This window comes from Strix uralensis, chromosome 6 (genome assembly GCF_047716275.1).
Source record: "Strix uralensis isolate ZFMK-TIS-50842 chromosome 6, bStrUra1, whole genome shotgun sequence".
Taxonomy (NCBI): Eukaryota; Metazoa; Chordata; class Aves; order Strigiformes; family Strigidae; genus Strix; species Strix uralensis.
This window is the reverse complement of record NC_133977.1, coordinates 38,758,836-38,780,433: the sequence shown is the minus strand read 5'-3', so window position 1 is coordinate 38,780,433 and position 21,598 is coordinate 38,758,836. Positions and strand designations below refer to the sequence as shown.

Sequence of the window (21,598 nt, the reverse complement as noted above, 5' to 3'; positions counted from 1 at the left end):
TTGGGTTTTGTCTTTAGCAGTTGTTAACTGGGTTTAGGTAGTTCTGGAATATCAAAGAAAAGATAAATTGACTTAAGCAATGACTAATGTAAAGCTATTAAGATAAACTCTTGGTCTTTACAGCTTGTTACAAAATATAATTTAAAAAAACGCCAACAAAACTAAAAAAAAAAAAACCAACAAACTTGTTCTTAGTAACTGCCTCTAGATGAAAAATGCTTCTTTTTTTCCAGTCAGTGCTGTTGCAACACTGAGTGTCGACAGCTTCAGTTTAGGATCCAAACAAGGCTGGCATGGGGAGCCAGGAGGAAGCATCACAAAAGTGGCTCGTTTTGGTTTCCATACAAGCCACCAGGAGTTTTAATCAACTGAATTTAATGGAAATAGGAAAAAGCCTATTATTTAACAGAAGAATTTACTTCCTACCAGATTAGGAAAGTTACTTTTCATGATTTAGTTACCCTTATGCACATCAAATATAGCAATAAAAGCCAGCAACAGTTTTACATGGTAAAACTCGTAAGCGGAAGTCTTCCCTTAAGCAAAGTCTATTTACACACTGCAGGTTATACAACATAATTAAACTGAACTAAAAATAAATGTTTTCTTCCACAAAACTTAATGGAGGGACAGTACTGTAACTGAGGCTACAATTTAAAATGAGGCAACATAAAACACAGACCTCTGACAATACTTTTACTTTAAATAGAATTACGTTATCTCACGTTATTCTGGCCTCACCTGGTTCTGCTGTAATTCAGTCCTGGGAAGCCTACTTCTTTCCCTTAGATGCTTGCAATGCAATCCAGAGAGCATTTCACATTTGTGTGACTTTGAGGCATGCTCCAAACTTTTGTATTTTTCCCATTGGCAACACAAAACCTTTTTTAAGAAACAAATGTTCCTTATTTCACCATTTAAAAGATGCTCCAATAGTGTTGCAAATGCTATTGGACACATTTCAGGGAAGCATGTGGAGACTGATTGTTCCTTTCATTATTAACTCCATTGATAAACATTGGTTTGAGCCAAAAAATTATCTTTTTGTTTTTAGAGTCAAACTTCATCTGTTACCCAGTCTGCAAATTAGATCTCAATCCAGAAAAAATATGAAAACTTCTGGTATATGAAACAATTGACCATTCTATAGGGAGACCACTTTGTAGGGCTTTACATCTGACTTGGATCAAAGGTCTCACCTTCACTGAATAGACAGAAAAAAGTGAAATATTGTGTAAATTAATACTGTTTTCTAAAAAAGCAGAGCCAGTTCTGGGTGTCTTAAAAGTTAATTGGAATTTGCCTTTATTTAATTAAATGATGAGAGTTAGGCCAGAGACATTTGGTTAGAATAACAGAGTAGTTAGAAAAACACTAGCTGAAAGACAGGACATAAAACTGGTGTTTGCATCTGCTATCACACAATATGCCATGGATTTATGGGCGTACTCCAGAAGCCAAGAGCTGCCATAAACTCCACCCAGCCAGGCAGCGCAGCCGCCGGGCAGCGCGGAGCAGCTGGAGCGCACGTCCTAGCACTCATGGACTACCAATCACAGGCTCAGGCACAGACGATTTACTACGAATTACAGGGGAGAACGAGGAAATAAGCCATGTAGAGCCCGGATCCGTACACAAACTTCTCACAGCTCAGTTCCAGGCACAGCCTTTTGGTACGGGGTGCTGCGAGAATTACTGTCCAATGCTGTTCTGCACAGCCGGACACAAAGATGAAGTAACTCCCATAACATCATTAAGGACTGAAAGAGGAGAATCAGACACTCGGTTTTAAACATAGCACCATCACAAAAATCAATACCTGTCAGGCACTGATTATTCTTTTGATTGGATTACAAATGAATTTTCATTCCAGTGTACAGAAAATGCGTGTATAGAATCAGCATTGCGAGGACTCTGCACAGTCTAACAGGTGGTGGGACCTGTTACAAAGGATTATTAATTTAAAAAAAAAAAAAATCAAGCTATAGCATATAGAGTAAAAGCAACCTTTTACTCCAAAACATGTAAACATTTCATTAGTATGTGAAGGACTTGAGAAATCATCTTCACTGCCTCCCCTTGCCAAGCTCTCAGGTACCGTGGTATGTTACATTATTATGACAGGCTGAAAACAAGGAAATGAAGTTAAAAAAAATATTTATTCTTTCGCTAGCTGGGATTAATTTCTGAGGTTAGCATGCAGACATGACCCAAATACACCTTGTACTTAGAATTTCCTATGTCATAAGTAACTATGCTGAAAATGCTGCTGTTTGTGTACACCTCCTGAAGATACTTATTATGCAAAAATGAAGACAAGAGAATGCTGATGAAAATCTGCGAGTCATTTATCAAATACTGACCTGAAATGAATATTAAGAAAAATCTCTTTTATATGCAAATGTTTAATCCGATCAAGTTTAATCATCACTTTTCTTTCTCAGGACTGATGAGTTGTGTATGTACTGTACACTGTAAGATACCATCTTCCATATCTCATTCTCAAAAAAAACCAGTTGTTTTCTTCCCAGAGCAACCATTGACATGTTGAATAGAGAATTAATGTTTTCTTACTATTATACTCACCTGTCAGACTATCCATAAAGCCTATTTTGTCTGCCCACCTGCTGATCACTCGAGTAGTATCTGGTTTACACGGACCAAGTACTTCTATTCTCTCAACAAGACAAACTCAAAGCATAATTGATTTCTCTGATGGATTTTCTAATGAATATCTATTGCTACTCTAGTTGCTAAAGTACTCACTGATGTTTGTGTTCCAACAAATATAAATCTGTTTATTTACTATCCAACTTTACAACCAGCTACTAGCTAGGGAAAAGCAACATAAAAAAAAAAACATCAGTGACCACGCATTTAGAAATGTTTGGCTGCAAACAGGCAGACTGGTGGGAGCACCGTCTTGCAACCCTTCTCTGTGACTACCCACAGGAGCAAAATCCTCTGTCCAGTAACAAGATCTGAGCCTTATTAAAAAGCAACATGATTACATTCTGCACATCAGACTAACTAAACTACATGCTGAACCAAAACAGAACTTAAAGCGTTGCTTTGCTGTACTGTAGTTTTATCAAAAATATGCATTACATTAACAAAAATTAATAACCCTGGGCCAGACAGGATATAGATTTACATCAGAACTTGGATTTAAAGCTAGGATTTAACTTCTCAAAGAGGACATCATGTACAAGATGGATAAAAATTTGGCATGGATGTTTTGATCCTGGTCCGGATCCCTAGTTACAAAGGAGTAATTCCTTAATAACTGGATTAATAACAGCAAAGAGAGTATATCACTTAGTTGACAGAAGAATGATGTACATAAACAAATATAGGTTCCAGATGGCCACTTGAGAGTACACTGAATTTAAATTAATGCAACAGATTGGCTTTATTTTAAGACATTTTGAAAATCTGCACGCTCATAAAGGGCCATATGTTGGACTTAGTGACCACTAAGCATTCCCATCAAAACCAAAACCAACTGAGGTGCCTCAGGAAAGTCCGGCCACTGCAGCTGCACTACCTGAAAGCATGGACCGAGGACCACAGGTCTTCTCACACGCTGAAGACTGAATGAAAAACCTAAACTCCATGTATTAAAGAGAACACTGTATAACAGCATTAACAAATTTTTTTATTAACTATTTTCACCAGTTAAATACACACGTAAGAAGACATTATAAAAGCAGCATATGACTAGGTCTTCATTACTTTTCAAAGTCTTGCTCAGAAGATACTGCTAAACCCTACTATTTTTTCAACATTACTCTTTTTACTGACTCTTCAGAACAAGAATGAAAATATCTTTATGCCTGGTAGCCTATTAGAAAGTTCATGAACCTCATAATGTCACTTAAAAAAGGAAGAATTCTCATCTTTACTTAGTAAAGTCATAATTTAAAACTTGAAGTTATAATTTAAAACTAACTTATAAGAGCATAAAGAACATCTAAACTTAACAGATGTTGGAATAAATTTTTTAATGTAGACTGACCAGCAGAGCTGAGAGATATTATTTCATTTAGCATTTCTAATTGCCAAAGTTCATACTAATTAATAATAATTATCCAATTCTCAAGCTCCTGGAGAATACCCTGGATAAAATAATTCTGACCATGTGAAAGACATCTACAGTTTTTATCTGATGTGGCATAGGGCATTTTCCACATGATTTCACGGCAAACCATTTTCATCAAGTAAAAATGAATTTCATTATTTTTATTAATGATTCTAAACTATTATTTTTTTTTAAAAAAGGGTTTTAAAAAATCCAGGAACAAATTTTTGGTTCAGAAACAATTAAGATTGTTCAGGGACAACACTGTAATTACATACAAGATTATTCAGGAAATCCAAAAGTTAAAAGTAAGGTTAAGAGAAGTTGAGCATTTCGCAGTGGTTCCACCTCACATCAAGCAGAGGTGCATTACTGGAAGGACCTCACTGATTTCAAACACACAACTGGCAGGTGGGACTCAGGGAAGGCTCTTCCCATCCATCCCACCAGAAGTCACCACACAAATGAAATCACAGCAAAGCTGAACTAACCAACAGAGGGCAGCTGACTCACAGGTATATGAAATTCTTATTCCTGCCAAAACCCATGGCAAAAACCCCTTGCCGTCAATGAAATCCAAACTGACATCAAACCTTTTTACCTGAAATCTATAATGCCAGGATTGGACAAAGCTTTGCTAGTGGAGCTAGCATGTTTTCAAATAATAAAGGTAATATTTGAGAAAGAATGATATAAACTTTCGAAGTCCAAATCAGATGAGTGCTCTGAAACATGCAATTCATAACTGTTCAGTTAAAATTTTTCAAATTTTGCAGAAATTCTCAAGCTAGCCATCTCTGCTATCACTTCAAAACTTGAAGTTCACATACCATATTTATTCTTCAACATTAACTCATATGGAGAAAAATCTGGTTTTATAATGTATGCTGGTTATAACCTTAATTAAGGGAAAAAAACATAATAGTAACCTACCAACTAAGAAAAATAATTACCCAACAACAAAACTAAAACAAAACATTAAAATTGGTTGTTCTATTGCTTTGACAACAGCATGTGGTTCAATACTAGAGCCAAATTAATTCCCCATTAAAACGTAAGTAACCATTTTAAGCCTGCTTTTTAAATTATTAAAGTGTAGCTAACATCTGTTTATTGTGAAACCACAAATGAGTCTCATCCCTTTTAAAATTAATCTGTAACTCTAACAAACACGCAGACTATACTTGCCATCAAACTATAATCGATGCTGGGTAAACTTTATTAAGTGCACTAATATTTAATTATCTTTGATTCTGAGTTTGAATTCCAAAGTCGATCTGGAACATCTGAGACACCGTCATGTGCCACATCTGTCAGTGAATATAAGGGCTCACAAAATGCTCCCTTCATAAAATGATACAAGTTTCCTGGTTAAGTTACAATATGGGAAACAGCTGAGTCAAAAATAATATAAATTATAGACAGATTAAAAGCCCTCATAACTTTTAATTAAGCAATAAATCACAACAGACTACACAGGACTGCTGATTTATGCACTCCTCAAGTGAGAAGCAGTAAATAAAATTAGACAGGACAGAATATACATCTTATTGGAGAAGAAGAATCTATCCTTTGGCATTTCATTCATACAGAAAAATCTACTTGTCTTAGTTTTCCTACTGGTGGCTATAGCCTGCAACACACTTATTTATAACACAAAGACATCTCACAATCTACAGGTAATGAGGAAGGATTAGCTGAATTTGTGCAAACTCATATTTGCAACTCTTTTCTTAGTGTCGCTGTTAAAACAGGGACTTCAGGAGGCAGAGAGAGCTCCAGACAGCTGTACAGTGGAGACAGCTTTAATTTCTCCTTTCTTTCCCCAAACCCACCTGCATGTGACTAGAATTGATTTCAACTTTTGGAAAACAGCCCTTGCAAACAACAGACCTCCCTGACACCGGGGTTGTATTTGACAGCCGCTCAGAAAGCTGTAATTGGGCCTTGAGATCCGAAATCTCAAAGTGGTTTATATTCCAGCTAGCAATCTGGTAATGCTGACGATCCTGATGCTGTCACCTGAAAAAGATGCAAAATTCATGTATTCAACTTGCAGTTCAAATGCACGCATTTAGCTGATGGCAAACCCGGCGCAATCCTTCCAGTCATGTGAGGAGAGATCAAGAGGAATACAGAAGGTCATTTGCACTTTTATTCTGATGTCTTGGAGGAAGAAACCAATTAAACAACATAAAAAGAAAATAAAATCCATTCCTGAATCTATCAATCAGCTACAGTGCATAAAACAAAGAAAACAGAACACATGATATGGGTATAATTCCTGGGAAATGGCCACAAGAAACGTCTGCACCAGAAAAAATATTAACACTTGTTAAGTATTAATCAATGATAACTGCTGTAGATGGAACAACACGGCAATATTAAATACTTAAAGAAGGCAAGACCAGGGTTATTTTAAGGACCATAATGCAAGAGGTGCCTGAGCGTTCCTGGGCTTCTCAGTAGCTCTGACAGATGAATTCACATAGCATACATCTTCATGTCTACTCTCCCTGTTTGAGCAGCAACTTCATTTCCAATTATTCTCTTATTCATAGAGGAGAGTCAGAAAGTAGGAATTTTCTGCTCTGAATGCTCAAGATATGTTCACAGCATGCAGGTGAGTCAGACCACCTTTAACAAATTCTGTTCCTCTAAGAATAAAGCCAACCAACTGAATTCGGTCAGCCTGAAACTGAGGACACACAGAATCTGCTATATATTTATAAGGAAATTCAGTCCTTCTAAAAGACACTGCTGTCCACTGGAAAAATGAAAAAAGTGACCAAAATCTTAATTAACAACCAAGCTAGAGCTGCATACCTAGCAGAGCTCATAAGACCTTAATATAGAGGCCTGTATGAGACATATCCAAACTTAGATATTTGGCTGACTAAAGGATGTATGAGATACTCTGCCCTGCAGAGAGGAAATTCATTTCTTTACTGCAGTTTCCCAATATCAGATCTGGGGGCATACTGCCGTGATGTCCTTTCTTAAAAGCTTCTTCCTAGAATAGCCTCACACTGGTTTCTGATGGTAGTAGATGCTAACTCAGGCATCTATGCCATGCCAGTACCTAATTAACCAACTCAACCCAGTCTGACTCAACCCAACCCAACCTTCGTCCAGGCTGGACATTCTGCATCATGATTCAGATTGCACACACAAGCTCCCTAGATTGAACAGAGCTGGGCTGCCTTCTGCTGAATGCACTCCCATTCAACGTCTTGCCAATATCTTGTTGCATTCACACTTCAAAAAGTTTTGAAATCATGTGGCAGGTTCTACAGAACTATAAATTATTGTAATTGATTTCATTACTTGACTTAGAATCCATTTAAAAAGAAATTTCCACATTCATGTCTTCTATTATAGCAATCGTTATTTCGTAATTAGCAAGATAATATTTTGAAAACAGACATTGTACACAAAGAAATTATAAAAGAGAGTAAAGAGAAGGAAAATGTGTCAAAACCGTCATTTAACTTACCAAAAGCAAGAAAAGGGATACTTCTCTGTAATTTACTTTTTCTGAAGTCACATGTGATAAAATGCATGATGCCAAATACCTGTTTTTCACACCTTCTACCATATGAAAAGGTGAAGAGATACCAACATTTTTATTCTGAATATTCTTGGGTTTGTTCCAATTAGAACAGAAGCTACATCCTTATTCTAACTATTATGCAGTATTTCCCCTTCCTTAACGATTGTGAACCTAAAATTAAGAACAAATTACACTACAAAAGTTTGCAGAAAAAAAATAGAAAACTCTCTAAACAGAGGAAGGAGGGGAAAAAATAGCCAAGATTAAATCTGCTGCCAAGGAATAACCAAGGCATCAATCCTTTGTGTTCTCCTGCTCCTAAGACAAAGACAAGCAAGAGTAAGTTCAGCCTCAGTGTTAGATGCTGTCACGCTGATTTATGACACACAGTGTATGCTGGTCCTCCAACATGACATATTGTCCACAAGAGATTCAGCACAAACCAAACTTCTTTCCTTAAAAAATATTGTCCATACCAATTTAACTTCAGTTCCTTAGGTGAAATGCTAATACTTTCTCCACTGGGCCACCTGACCTTCTACAGATGATTTTCCATTTAATTCCATCTCCTCTGCAGAGAAATAAACAGGACAAAGCACTTTTGGTACAACTCCTGTCTTTCACTATATTTTGCAGTATGCTATCATATTAAACAACAAATATTTTTTTCAACAACAAATGTAGGAACTGTCTTTGAATCAGAAATAATTACGGGTAAATTTTCAGTTCCAGAGATGCAAAGACTTTCTTTTACAGCAAAAAGTCCTGCTTTGATACATATTTCATTAAGAACTTGGTAGGGGGTGTGGTAGGTAGAAAAATGTAGTTTAATCAATTAGCATAAAGCTGCTAATTTTTTTGGAATTAGAGTAATTCTATAAAGGAGACTGGCATTGTAAGATATTTAAATTCACAAATTGCAAATGTACTCTCACAAATACAGAAAACAGCATTATACCATATATGAAGATGGATTATTATTAAAGAGAAGTTTAAAGGAACAATATAGGAAAAAAAAGGCAAGTGAAAAATATTTTTGAGGAAGTTGTTAAAATGCTCCATTTTTGCAAGGCTAAAGCTTTTCATGAGTGGAAATTGTGAAAATATGTTTATATGACTCTTTACTCAACAGAAAACCTGCAGGAGAAATGAAAATCAAGTGTGGATAGCTGTTGAAGCTGAATACAAAATTAATATATGCTAGGAATTAGAGTAGATGGTACAGGGTCATTATCCTGAAGGTCAACATGGGAAATAACTGTATTTTCCTTAAGAAGCAAAGCAGTAACCACTGATATGGTGGACTCTCCAGACATTCGCTTTGGGAAGATGAGATAGTGCTCAGGCCACACAGATTTGGCTGGCTAGTTTTGCTCATTTAATGATCTAAATTACTGTTTAGTATCAAAACTTCCAGCCACAGCAAGAAAAGTGTAAGGAAACCAGGAGGTTCTCGCTATTTTTTGACACTGAAAATTCTCCTACATTAGTGTAGCAGACAAAAAAACTTGTCATTTTTATGACACTGTAAAACCACACTAGAAATCAGAGGACAAATGTTTTCAATGCTGTAATTCCTTCCTTTAAGGGTGAGTGGGAGGAAATCAGACCTTCTGAAGGTAAAACCAAGATTAAGGATAGGATTTTTGTTTCCAGAATTAAGTTGCACATGAAGCAAATGAGTGTTGATAGACAGAGCCAGAGGAAAATATAGGTCAGCTGTGTCCTTGCATGCCACAGCGAGGGATCTTACACAGCTGATCCTACTGATACAGCAGTACAGGACTGGGCTCAGAAATAAACTCTTGGCAGCTGAAATCCATGAGATGAAAAGATTTTGAGTGCCTCAAAAAAGTTCAGTGACTCTTCCAACAATTAGAAATCTATATTATAAAATAATTGATATAAGCAGGAGCTATTTATAGCTAATACATTATTAATTATATCCCTGAAGACCAATTTCTGATACTGAAAGGTAAGGGTCATACATGCAACTCACCATCCAGGGATTGGATGTGAGCTAATTCAGTGATAGCAATGAAAGACGCTGGGTTCAAACTTAACTTCTAACAAAAGAGCCTAACAGTTTTGAAAATGCTTCATACACTTGCACATATACACTTGCATGTATGTATAGAAGATATATTTATGCAAAGGAACAGTACAGCCAAGTATTACACCAAAACAAAGCATGAAAATAAAATATTTTATACTCAGACACTCTCAAAATTAAGAGAATAATACTATTTTGATAATTCACAGTTAGATAGGGGGACAAAAATAAATGAAAGAGGTTGCAAATATTTTGCATCAACAATTTAAGAACAGGAATATAACTTGAAGGAAGGAAAACAGGAGAAATACAGTGGTGTTATATGTTGCTTATTCAGAAACTTTACTGTATACAAAATTATTGCTCTGAGAGCAGTTACCTACGTAAAAATTTACTTTGTTTCATTACAGTGTCCTGTGACAAGCCATGCTATGTTGCTCTTCCTTAGGCAGAGTTCCTCTGACACAATGATTTTGGGATCATGGAAACTTAGCTGGCCAAATGTGAGCCAAAAATTGCCTTGAGAAATGGCTACCAAATGTGAGCAAGTCAGACTTTAGTGTGCATACTATTATGCTGGTCTTCTTTGTGGGTTTTTTGAGGAATTAAAGTGTGAAAAGCCCTAGAAACTTATCAACAAAAGGACTTTCCTGAACAGACCTTTCCTAACATTACAGATTAGAAAAGGGGAAAGATCACACACACACGCTCCACCTCTAGCCCCAAGCCCAGCTTTGCCTTGCAAGAGATAGTGACTTCTGTAGTTAACAGCAGTCTCGGAGCCCATTCAATCTTGTACATTTTAATGGTGAGTTTTTAAAGCCTATAATTTTGTAAGATTTTCACTTCTGAAAAGAAATTTGACATGGTTTTTTGCTGATCAAAAAAATTTGTTTTCTCTGCAGCACAAGTAGGACTAAACCAGTCATTTTTTATGAAAAGGTTACCACAAATTCATACATCTTCACACCTGCTTCTGAGAGATCTGATCTGTGAAGGTACCACTGCCCCCCTTTCCCTTTCGTTAAACTTCTGTATGCAATTTCAGTAGAAGTACTTGCAATTGTAATGTGCAAGGTGTCTGTATATCTCATATTCTAGAGTGAACACTGGAAAATGTCATTAAGAATAAAATATTCATTTTAAAGGAAGCAGTAAGTTTAAATTTCAAATACATTACATTTTTTTCCTGCTATGCCTGCCTTTACAAATGCTCCCAATCCTTTTAAAATGTTTGCTTAAATATATACAGTATATATAAAGGGAATAAACTACATGCTATGATATTTGTCCTTTAGCAGGATCCGGTAAGAGAGAGAGGGGGAGGAAGGAGAAGGAGGGAAAATCTTGACAAGAATATATATTAGAGCAATCAATAAAAAGATAATCCTTGGAATTCATGAGTCTTTAAAATAAGATGCATTTTCTTGTAGTAATCCTAAAAACCTATAAAAGAATATTCAAGCAATAAACCCCCCATAACTCATATTTAACCTTTCATCATGTAGAACTACATATTAAATAGCTTAGAAACTGCATGCTGTGTAAGTGCATTCAAATAAGAGCAGAAATAGAAAAATGTAAATGCTACACCTTTTTTAACATGCATTGCACAGCCAAGAACATCTGCCAGCTGACCCCATAATCCAATCGGCTGTTCAGAAGCAATCATATCCTTATCTAAGAGCTGTAGAGCTTCTACATGCCATGCCCATTTTCTTTAAGAGATGGAGCAAAATGTAGTTAACCAACTCTTCAACAACTTTCAAACACTTAGAGGTACGAGACCAAAGTAATTCAACATATTACATGGACCTGCATTAAAATACTGTCGTCTTTTCCTCAGATATTGTAATTCATTTTTTAATTTCACAGCGCAACAACACAGAGGAAGTTTAAGGCTGAAGTGACTATATCAAATCAAGTGCTTACCAAGTGTATACAGCCCACACAAACTGTTTGTCATTTCTAGTAGAAAATAACAAAACCTGGAATAAAATCTGGAAGAGCTCAACCTAGTCCATCTAATGAGAAGAAATACATAAAAGCTGAATTAATTGTTCTAACTCTGAGTTTACTTCTCACATCTGCTGCAAAGGAGCAGACTGCTTGAGAGGCTCTACAGGCAGGGGGGGATGAAGACATCCAAAGGAGTGGCTTCAAGATACTCCAGAAGAGCCAAAACTCTGTGGAATTAAGAGCATAACCCCCACAGAACATGATGCAGTAACAGAATGTATCATTATCTCTGAATAAAATTAAACTTCTGCTAAAAAATTCTGTCCTAAGTACACAAGCAACCTGTACTACAGTGACTGAACTTATCCTAGGAGGACAGTTTGTTATGGAACAGGTTATGTGATTCAAATAACTATTTTATCCATCAAATAAATAGTTTTAATCATGCAAATTGCCCCTCTCTCCAAAGCTTTGCTAAAGTATCTGTACTGGCCGGGCACTGGACATGATGGGAAATGGTGAGAGAATTGTTGGAACAGTGTTTCAAGTAACACTCTCTGTAGTTAAATTTATGTCAAATACCTGAAAGGCATTAAAAAAAAAGACATAAAGGGGTCTGCCAAGAAGCTTAGAAAACACCCTTCACAAGAAGAGGGTGAAAAGATTATTTGGCTTAATGAGAAAAAGACACAAACTGACTGAGGGCTTTAATTATAAGACACTGGAAAATGGAGGGTCCTCCAAAGTAATTGATTAAGCAATAACAAGACCCAAGCTTAGAAGCATAATTAAAAAAAAAAAAAAATACTGGAGGAAATAATAAGGGAAATCTACTGGTGCCTAGAGGAGTTTATTCTTGGTGTTAAGTTATCTAACATCTTTATCAATTCCATAAAACACAATGTAACATGGTAGCCAGTGAAAGATAGAGCAAATCTCAGCAGAGAGGTGATTTAGCTTTCTTATGCCTGATATCAAAGAAAAGCAAGTATTTTACTGCAGGTATTTAACCCAGATTATATAAAAATAATTAGGATGCCACATATTTACATATAAAGAATCTACAGAGCTTTGCTCTAGGATTTAAACACTGCCCAGACCAGAGGAAACAGAAGACAATCTGCCTTGCAGTGGATTAATGATATGTGTCCAGCTTAGCTAAACAGCAGTGCAATCAGCTAATTTAGTTTACCATCTGGGTAGGCAACTTGTGCATGCTGCAATGTGCCTAAGGACCTCGGTGTTTCTAAATCAGTGCTGGAAGTCAAAGTCCAGTGGGTGCAGACCAAAACTCCTTCCAAACTGCACAAAGGATTGAGAAGCATTTGGGGAGGCAATTAATAGAATCATGTACACAATATGTGTATGTGTGTGCACATCTAAGTGTGCACATATATACACACACTTTCCTTATTAGCACAATTTCTTCTTATCCTAAAAGCTCCAAAATATATAGGATCTGATCCAATCCTATAAATCTAAATTGGAAAAAGATAATCCACTTGTGCGCTTAAACAGCTTCCATTTCTATCCTAAAAAAACCCCAAACCCACAGGGAAAGAAACAAAAAACTCCCCAAAACCAACCAAACAAAAAACCACCCCAAAACCCAAAAAGTCACAAACCTAAAGAAACAGACCTTAATGCAATTCTAAGGTTCCATTACTAGAGCCCGCAACAGAAAGCCCTCTAATGAATTCAGTGAGTTTTTGATCAAGACTGTGTTCCCACTAAAGAGGCAAAAAACATCAACCACGTTTATAATAATACCAGCCGTGGCACTTTGCAAGCACTGTGCACCGATAAACCGTACAAAGACATAATTTCCAAGTTTAAACAATTTCTTTCCTTTAATAACTTCTGAAAGGCTTTTGAAATTAGCAGATCTAATGTGTGTGGGAATAGGCAACACTTTATAGCAATAGGTTTACTTTTAATGGAAGTAGTCTGCTGTGTCTATGGGTAACAAACCCCAGTATCTTTTCATTACAAAGGAGCTTATTGTTACCATACGACTTACTGTGGGATTTCATTTTGCCTCTTTGGTGATCTGTCTGATCTATTAAGAAAAGCACTGAGGTATGGACAACATACACTTTATTGCAGTTTTATATTTTTGTAGTCCCTGCTGCTTCTGTTAGGCTACTGCCTATGAATTTCAACTAGTAATAAGGAAAAGGAAAAAAAAAAAAAAAGTATTTACCAAGTTTCTCACAGGAAAAAAAATAAACTATGAAGAAAATGAGGCAAGTTCAGAATCAGGTGTTAGAAGTGGTGCTGCACCAACGGTTGCGCAGAAAAACAACTGGATCCACCAGCTCTAGCACCTACAAACCACTACATGAATAAATCTTTGTATGAATGCTACTGAAGTCCTTCTACCCATACTATGTAAAGTATTTTTTTATATATATATTCATAACTTATATATTAAGTCCCTTCTGCATGACTGTTTCTGTTCTATTAATTAATTTTCATGGTTGAATCTGAAATAAAGGATAGGCAAAACTAAATAGTACTTCATCAGTGTTAATCAGTGTTGAGAATTAATCAGCAAGTGTAGAAAATCACTATTAGTTTTGCAGAAATGCATACAGCATGAAGAAGCATTTAAATAGATGCTGATCTTTTTTTAAGAGTAGCAATTTAGAGATTACTTTCCTCTGATGGGATACTTCAATATTGAATATACAGAGATTAATGTTCAAGGGAACTTGTGTTGTGTTGAAGAGAAATGTTGCTAAAAATAGCAAGATATATGTTTCTGTAGCAACCATAGTCTCAGAGAGAATTAAAAAGTTTTAAAGTACCCATAACATCTGAGCTCTCTGATGCCTACACTCTGTCCAGGTGGGATTATTCATCCAGGGCTTCCTGCACTCCAGGAGAAAAAAATTCCTTCATATAAGAAATAGTGTTTCAGGTCAAAGTCTGCTGTTGAATGAGCATCTCCCCCTCAATCCTCAAGAAGTTTGAGGATTGCCTACAAAATCTGACAGAAGTTGTGGTCCCAGAGATAACTTCTATTTTTAATTTCTTCACCAGCACAGTACCTTTTCATCACAATTAAAAATACAGTAAGCACAGAAAGATTGCTGTTGGCTTTTCAACACCGCTCACCTGATTCTTGAGATCCAGCTTTGGGCAGGGACGACCTCCATTGTAAGGCTTCTCCTTAAGCCACCTGTATCGGACTTTCACCCCCGGTCCACAAGAAGAGCTGCAAGGGGACCAACTGGACCAATCGCTTAACTTGCAATCAAACGGGCAAGGGACCGTGCAAGATTCTTCAATGTAACCTAAACCAAAAATTTAAGAAAGGTTTTAATCACTGCAACTAATGAACTCCGATCCTCTGATGTCTCACTGCAATCTGTGCAATCAACACAAAATGAGAACTTCTTAAAGAGGAGACATTTGGCAGGTTGACAATGACTTTCCAATGTGAGATTATGATATTGTTTGGAAAGAACAGCAGTGACTAAAACTAATTATTACTTGGTTTAGTCCAGTGAAGGCTGTGATAAAACTGATTGATGTAAAGGACAGACATTGGCAGAAGTATCTGTTGTGAGGCTGGTGGTCACCAACAGGTGGTAATTATCTTCTCTGTGAGGTCCTGGCCGAAATAAATTCTGGAGAACTAAGTGTACAGCCTAATTTTGTACCCCTTTAGTATTGCGCTAGCCATCTCCAGAGCTGGCACAGGCAGGGAGGCAGAGGCTCTCTTCCCAGCAGACAGAACCAGAGGATGGTGGAGGCACCAGAGCAGTGCTCTTGGCAGCTCCCAACAGGACATGTGAGGGACCTGCCTGCAGCCTGCCAGCTGGAGCAGTGTGGGACTCGTGCTTGGGAGAAGCAGATGAAACCTGCTTCTCACTTCTTTCTGGTAGCTCTCTATACATCTTTCCAACTGTTTTGCCTATGCTGTGGTTTAACCTCAGCCAGCAACTAAGCACCACACAGCCACTCACTCCTTCCCTCCCGCAGCGGGATGGGGAGAGAACTGGGAAAAAAAAACAACTCATGGGTTGAGATAAAGACAGTTTAATAAAACAGAAAAGGAATAAAATAAAAATAATGGTGGTAATAATAATAAAAAAATTAGTATATACAAAACAAGTGATGCACAATGCAATTGCTCACCACCCACTGACCAATGTCCAGTCTGTTCCCAAGCAGGAGCCCCTGGACAACTTTCCCCCCAGTTTATACACTGAGCATCACACCATATGGTCTGGGATATCCCTGTGGTCAGTTGGGGTCAGCTGTCCCAGCTGTGTCTCTTCCCAGCTTCTTGTGCACCCTCAGCCTCCTCGCTGGAAGGGCAGCATGAGAAGCTGAAAAGTTCATGAGTTAATATAAACACTACTTAGCAACAACTCAAAACATCAGTGTGTTATCAACATTACTCTCATGCTAAATCCAAAACACAGCACCATACCTGGTCCTAGAAAAAAAATTAACTCCATCCCAGACAAAACCAAGACACTGGGTTTCCTAAACAGCATTTTAAAGCTTTGCCTTCACCTTAACCTGACTTGACATAAAAGCCCTCCCAAGATCATCACCTCTTAATATCAGAATACCAGACATCCGCAGGAACAACACCTTGCTGAATTAAAACCCAACAGGTTTTCTCAGAGGAAAAACAAGGTTCCTTCATACAGGCACAACCCCACAGCTGATTTAGGAGCTGGCATATGGGAAGAGAGATTTTGCAGAGCCCAGCACTGGCCGTGGAGTGCGGCCGAGCCTTCGGGGCGACCGGGGAATTACTGGCAGCAGTCTTGGGTCGGCAGTGTGGAATAACTCCTGCACCTTGCTGCTTACCGTGCTGCATTTGTTCTTCTTGAGTTTCTATTATCTGCTTGTCATGTCTGTATGTACCATTTTAATTTAAACAAAAAAGAGATTTCATGTTAGACCGTGAAAGTCAGTGGCTGCTAAGATCAGCCTTTATTACAGGCGGCTTCAACCCTCTGACATCTCTGGCAATGACGGTCACGGAAATAACTGAATTTCATCCTATGTATTTCTGATGTTTCTCATTTTTATGCCCTTTCTTTCTGTTTGTTTTTCATTGCACTAACGCTCCCTCTATATTCCTTACCTACAGAATACCAAATTAGCTCATTCAATTACTCTTTTATGAAGGGTTTCCCCACTCTATCAAGGTGACAGTCACTGCAGCAGGGAGGAAAAAAAAAAAAAACAACCAAACAACAAAACCCAGAAAAAAACAACCCAGAAGCAGCTACCCTCCAAAATCCCCAGACAACAGCCACAAACAATGAGAACCAAACTCTGTGAGAAACACTGAGGCTGAGGCACCGAGCTTACTCTGGCCCAGAGCTGGATTTACCAGCTCTGCCGTGCCTGAACCTGCTGCTGACTCTGAAGCAGGACTGCGTTACACCCTCAGCATCGACCCACAGCAGCAATACGCTGCCTCCCTCCTGGTCTTCATGCTTAAGTCAGTAACAAGAAAGGTTTCAGACTTATTTAGGCATCCCCCTCCTTGTAGAAGTACAAGAAATAGTGATGTTGTTTTTGTAAACAGTGCCTTAAAAAATACTAGAAACAACAGTAGTTCCCTCCTTCAGTTCAATGATGCTTTATTTCTTCTTTTTACTTCATGATGGTGCTGTTCCCTCTTCCTTTACAGCAGTCACCCCGTAGCCTGACAGCTGCAATCATTTCCCCGGTAACTCACACTGTAACTCTTCCCTAAAGGTACAGACCTGTCCCCAAACGGTGTGCTCTGGTTTTCTTTGCTACCTTTATCTCCATGTGCTGCGTCGCCTTTTCATTTGCAGCTCCAAAGCCACTGGAATTGGGTATCTTAATTATTTCCAACCTAATCCATTACAGTGGTGTTCGCATGTTTGAGATATTTCAACTTTACATGCTTTGTATTCTCATCCAGGTGAGATAACACCCAGGCACACACATATACAAATATTTCCAAAATAGACTCACTTTTTTCCCCCCAAATGAAACTCCCAAATATCCCACTAATATTCTATTCCACCTGCTTAGGTTGCCACTCAAAGCAATTCATAATACATTATGATAAGTAAAAGAAATTTTCTCCTGATAGGTTTATGAGAATCATTTCTTAGGCAGTTCTCCAAAGAGTTCTGTTCCACCACTGTATGAAATATCATTTTTCCTTGGGCTGTGTGACAGCCTAGGTAATTAACTCTCAACAGAAACAAAGGAAGTGCCTTGTTTCAAAGTAGGATTAGACAGAGGGGTTATCAACTTATCAGTGAAGGCAAAATGGGCTAAGCCTTTCGGCAGTTCAAGACCTAACTCTATAATGAAATATAAGACAAAAAAAGAAATATAATAAGAAAAGAAATATAAGGAAGAGGAAGGAAAAGTTAGAATAAACAAAAATAACCTATTGTATTTCATCCCCATGAAGTGCAGTGTGGATCCCTCAGTGAACCACAGAATTTCTAAAGATGTCCTGTTGCTAAGAGGCCAGCTCATTATTTTTTGAGTTTCCTCACCCATATTTCTAAATTTCATTAAGTGTAAACAAATAATGGCCAGCTAATAGAGCATTAAATTACCATACTGCCCAGAGGAAGACAATTCTCCATACAGAACAATGCTACAGAATCAAAATGGGAACATAACTTTCTTTCAAGCTCTTCTCACAGGCTGCCATTATTTCTTCTATCAATCACTTGTTGAGATACCCATGGATCAAAGATTTCATTCAACAAAAATTTTCCTCCAAAAATCTTTATGTGATGTATCCTCTCTGCTCAGACAGAGAATGTCTTTATGGCTATCTTTTTATGAGAAACTAGTAAATAATGTTGTACTCAGTTCATCCATTGCCTATGAGAACAGGATATTTGTTTTTCTCTGGAGAACCCAAGCAATGGCTTGCCATTGACAGGGGCATGAAAAGATTTCAGCATGAATACCCATAATAATCCTAGTATTGGCATTCCTAGAAAACTTGTAGCATTGGCATGGTGCATAATACAAAGAAAACCCCAAAACAAACAAACAAAAACCCCAAAACCCAAAAAAGCCAAAGGAGATATGCTATTAAAACAACCTATTAATAAAGAATTCTGTATTCAGACTATTATCCAGAGGATTACTTACCATAACAGAATATGAATAAGGGAAACAGCATAAACATTTCTGAGTTATGGTTGCTCAGCTTGGGAAGACTAACTCAAGGTTGAGTTTACACAGCTGGCTTTGTCAGTGTCATCCTTAAACATCTCACTCATCCATCACATTCCCCATTCTTCTCTCCTCTGCAGAAGATGGTACCAAAGATTTGTTAAGTTTCCAAGACCTTCTATGGAAAAAGATGCTCTCTTCTCCCCAGCCCTACTCAGCCTGTTTTCCGTGTGTTCTTATATTATTTCTTGAAGCTTCCTTTAACTTTTTTTTTTTATTCCTCAAAATCTCAAATCCCATTAAAATAAAGCTCATTTAATTTAGAAACAACAGATGAGAGCCTCTGTCCTATCTGAGCCAACAGCAGGCTCCTGAACGCCACAGAGCTGGAGCTGCACACAGAGATGTCACAGGAGGTAGCAACAGAAACACCAGTGCATGGGATATTTAAGTAGGCGCTTTGAAACATACTACTGGGAATAGTCCTGAATTGGCAGGAAAAACTGAGCTGGATGATCAAATGAGCTTTTTCTATGTTTAAGCACTATTGTTTTACTACTGAGACACTGCCAACATAATGGGATGAACAAGTGCATTTACCTAGGCTGCACAGCTCATTTTACTATTATTTATTCATTAAGAACAATGCGCTTGTTGCTCTACAAGCCACAAATGGAGTCTCTTCCCTAAAGTGTCTATAATAAACAAAGCACCCACAGATTACACAGGGTGTACTGGGAAGGCTCAAACACACGACACAGCAACCATTACTCGTCTCATTTCTGCTGTGCAGCCCAAGAGACAAAGCAATAGCAGGTAGATGGATAAAGTGAGGATGATGGTCTGGCAGGTGTTGGAGGTTAAGGCTCAAATAGATGGTGTAAAAACTGTTATTGTCTCATTTTTGCTGTGCAACCCAAAAGAACCAAAGCAACAGAAGGCAGCTGGGTGATGGGCTGGTGGGTGTCAGTGGCACAGAAGCATGAAGAGGCTGTGGATTGCACTACAGCGCCATGGGGAGTTCTGAGTAGCACAATTTCTTTCCCACCTACACAAGACACTGCATATATCACACCAGGCACAGCCAGCAAGGGGCTGCAGTGTCCTTCCTTGTCCCCCTCTATATCTGCAAACGGATTGTGGTGGGAGAAGCAGGTGACCAGCAGCATTACAAGCTAACGTAAGACACTGGCATCCACCTGACTGTTGCACTTGCAAATGATAAATTTGCTGTGGGTGTAAGGTCTGCACACAGCGTTAAACAACAGTGCCAACAGGATTCCAGGAGGCTGACTTAAAAGTGATTTGAAAATAAACAATTCTCCAGCAGCTTTGGAAACAGATGCACTTCTAATTGAATTGGCTTTAAACTCATTTGTATCCTCTCTAACATATTTCATCATTTCAATTAACAAACTTCTAGCAGTTCTACCCTTGTTAGTAAACCTTGAGGTGCTTCAGAAAACTCAAGGTCATTACTATGAGAAGGACAATTCTGTGCATCACCACAACTGCCACTGGTAATAACCCCACTAATTTCCAATGTAGTCTATATGATAAAAGAGATCACCCTTTAACAAGGGAGCAGCAGAGTGGACAGTGACACAGGAGAAATGTTTCTAATTACACAGACCAAAGGTAGAGGAAAAAAGTTGATTCATTTTGCAATTAATATTTACATTCATTTGGTTACTGACTGTGAAATATGTAGAATAACACCAGTAAATCCATGCGGTGCTAAAAGTCTAATAGCTAAAGACTTTATAAGGGAGACCTAGTGGACCATGGCACTCAGTGGGCCAGATTCTGCTCAGCTGAAGCTTTGGGATCTCCTACAAAGCAAACCTCATGTTTTAACTCAGGTTAAAACTCAGCATCAAGCACAGACTGCAGTTAAGAGACTAACTCCACCAGCTGAACACATCTCTACAGTTGGGGCTTTCCCAATGTGCTGTGGATAAGGCAGCCACCGGCCATGGGCCACACGGCATGATCGAAGGCTACAGCAGCTTGTAAGCTACCAGGGCAGCAGCTTGTCCTAAGCAAACCAGGTCCAATTTAAAACCTGCTTCAAGGGAGAACATTATTAACTGAAGGAAACTAAGCCAAATAAGTCTGGGAATCTTAAAGTTGCTAACAAATTCAGCTGCATCTGAAAAGGTTGTAGTATTGCCATGCAGCAAATGTTCAATTTTTTTTTTTTTTTTTTTTTTAATAGGCAAGGATTTGAGAGATTTTATGCATTATTAGTTTGCTAGCTGGGAAATGTAAGAGATAATCTAATGAATACATTCAGTAAATGTACAACTAAAAAACCCAGCAAAAAAACCTTTCACATCAAATATTTTGCAAAGATCATATAATGGACCCTCAGCTAATTTATTCCCACTTGCTCTTCTCAACAGAGAGGCACATGCTCTCGTTATCTCATAGCAGACTGATTATAGATTCTAAATAGACCAGAGAGGACTTGTAAAAAACACTAGCAAGTTTAACTCAACAGTATTGTTATTGAAATTCATCCAAAGGTTGGTTTTATTGCTCAATTTCACAGTCTCTATAAATCCTGATGAGGCAGTCCGGTTGGTGCTGACTTTGCGTTATGATTCTTAATTTCTTTTGATTTTGCATTACAGTTCTCTTCCTTAAAGAACTTGCAAGCTTACATTCTGAGCTACGTACAAACCATAATAGTTGATAGATCTAATCTTTTAACTAAATAAGGAAGTCTCCGTTAATTAGTACATTCTTTGTAACAGATTGCAGAACAAGCAGAGAACTCTTCTGGAGAAGA

General features: G+C 37.9%; 1 protein-coding gene across 7 annotated transcripts in view; it reads right to left on the bottom strand.

The window, feature by feature from the left end:
• The window catches only part of THSD7B (thrombospondin type 1 domain containing 7B), a 331,460-nt gene that overhangs the window by 69,609 nt on the left and 240,253 nt on the right, over positions 1–21,598 (bottom strand). For all 7 annotated transcript variants that reach the window (XR_012629528.1, XM_074873761.1, XM_074873766.1 and 4 more), the window contains one exon: positions 14,767–14,945. Coding sequence is in view for 6 of the 7 variants with exons in the window: in XM_074873761.1 (XP_074729862.1) it covers positions 14,767–14,945 (179 nt within the window). In the remaining variant the exon portion in view is untranslated. The remainder of the gene's footprint in view (positions 1–14,766; positions 14,946–21,598) is intronic.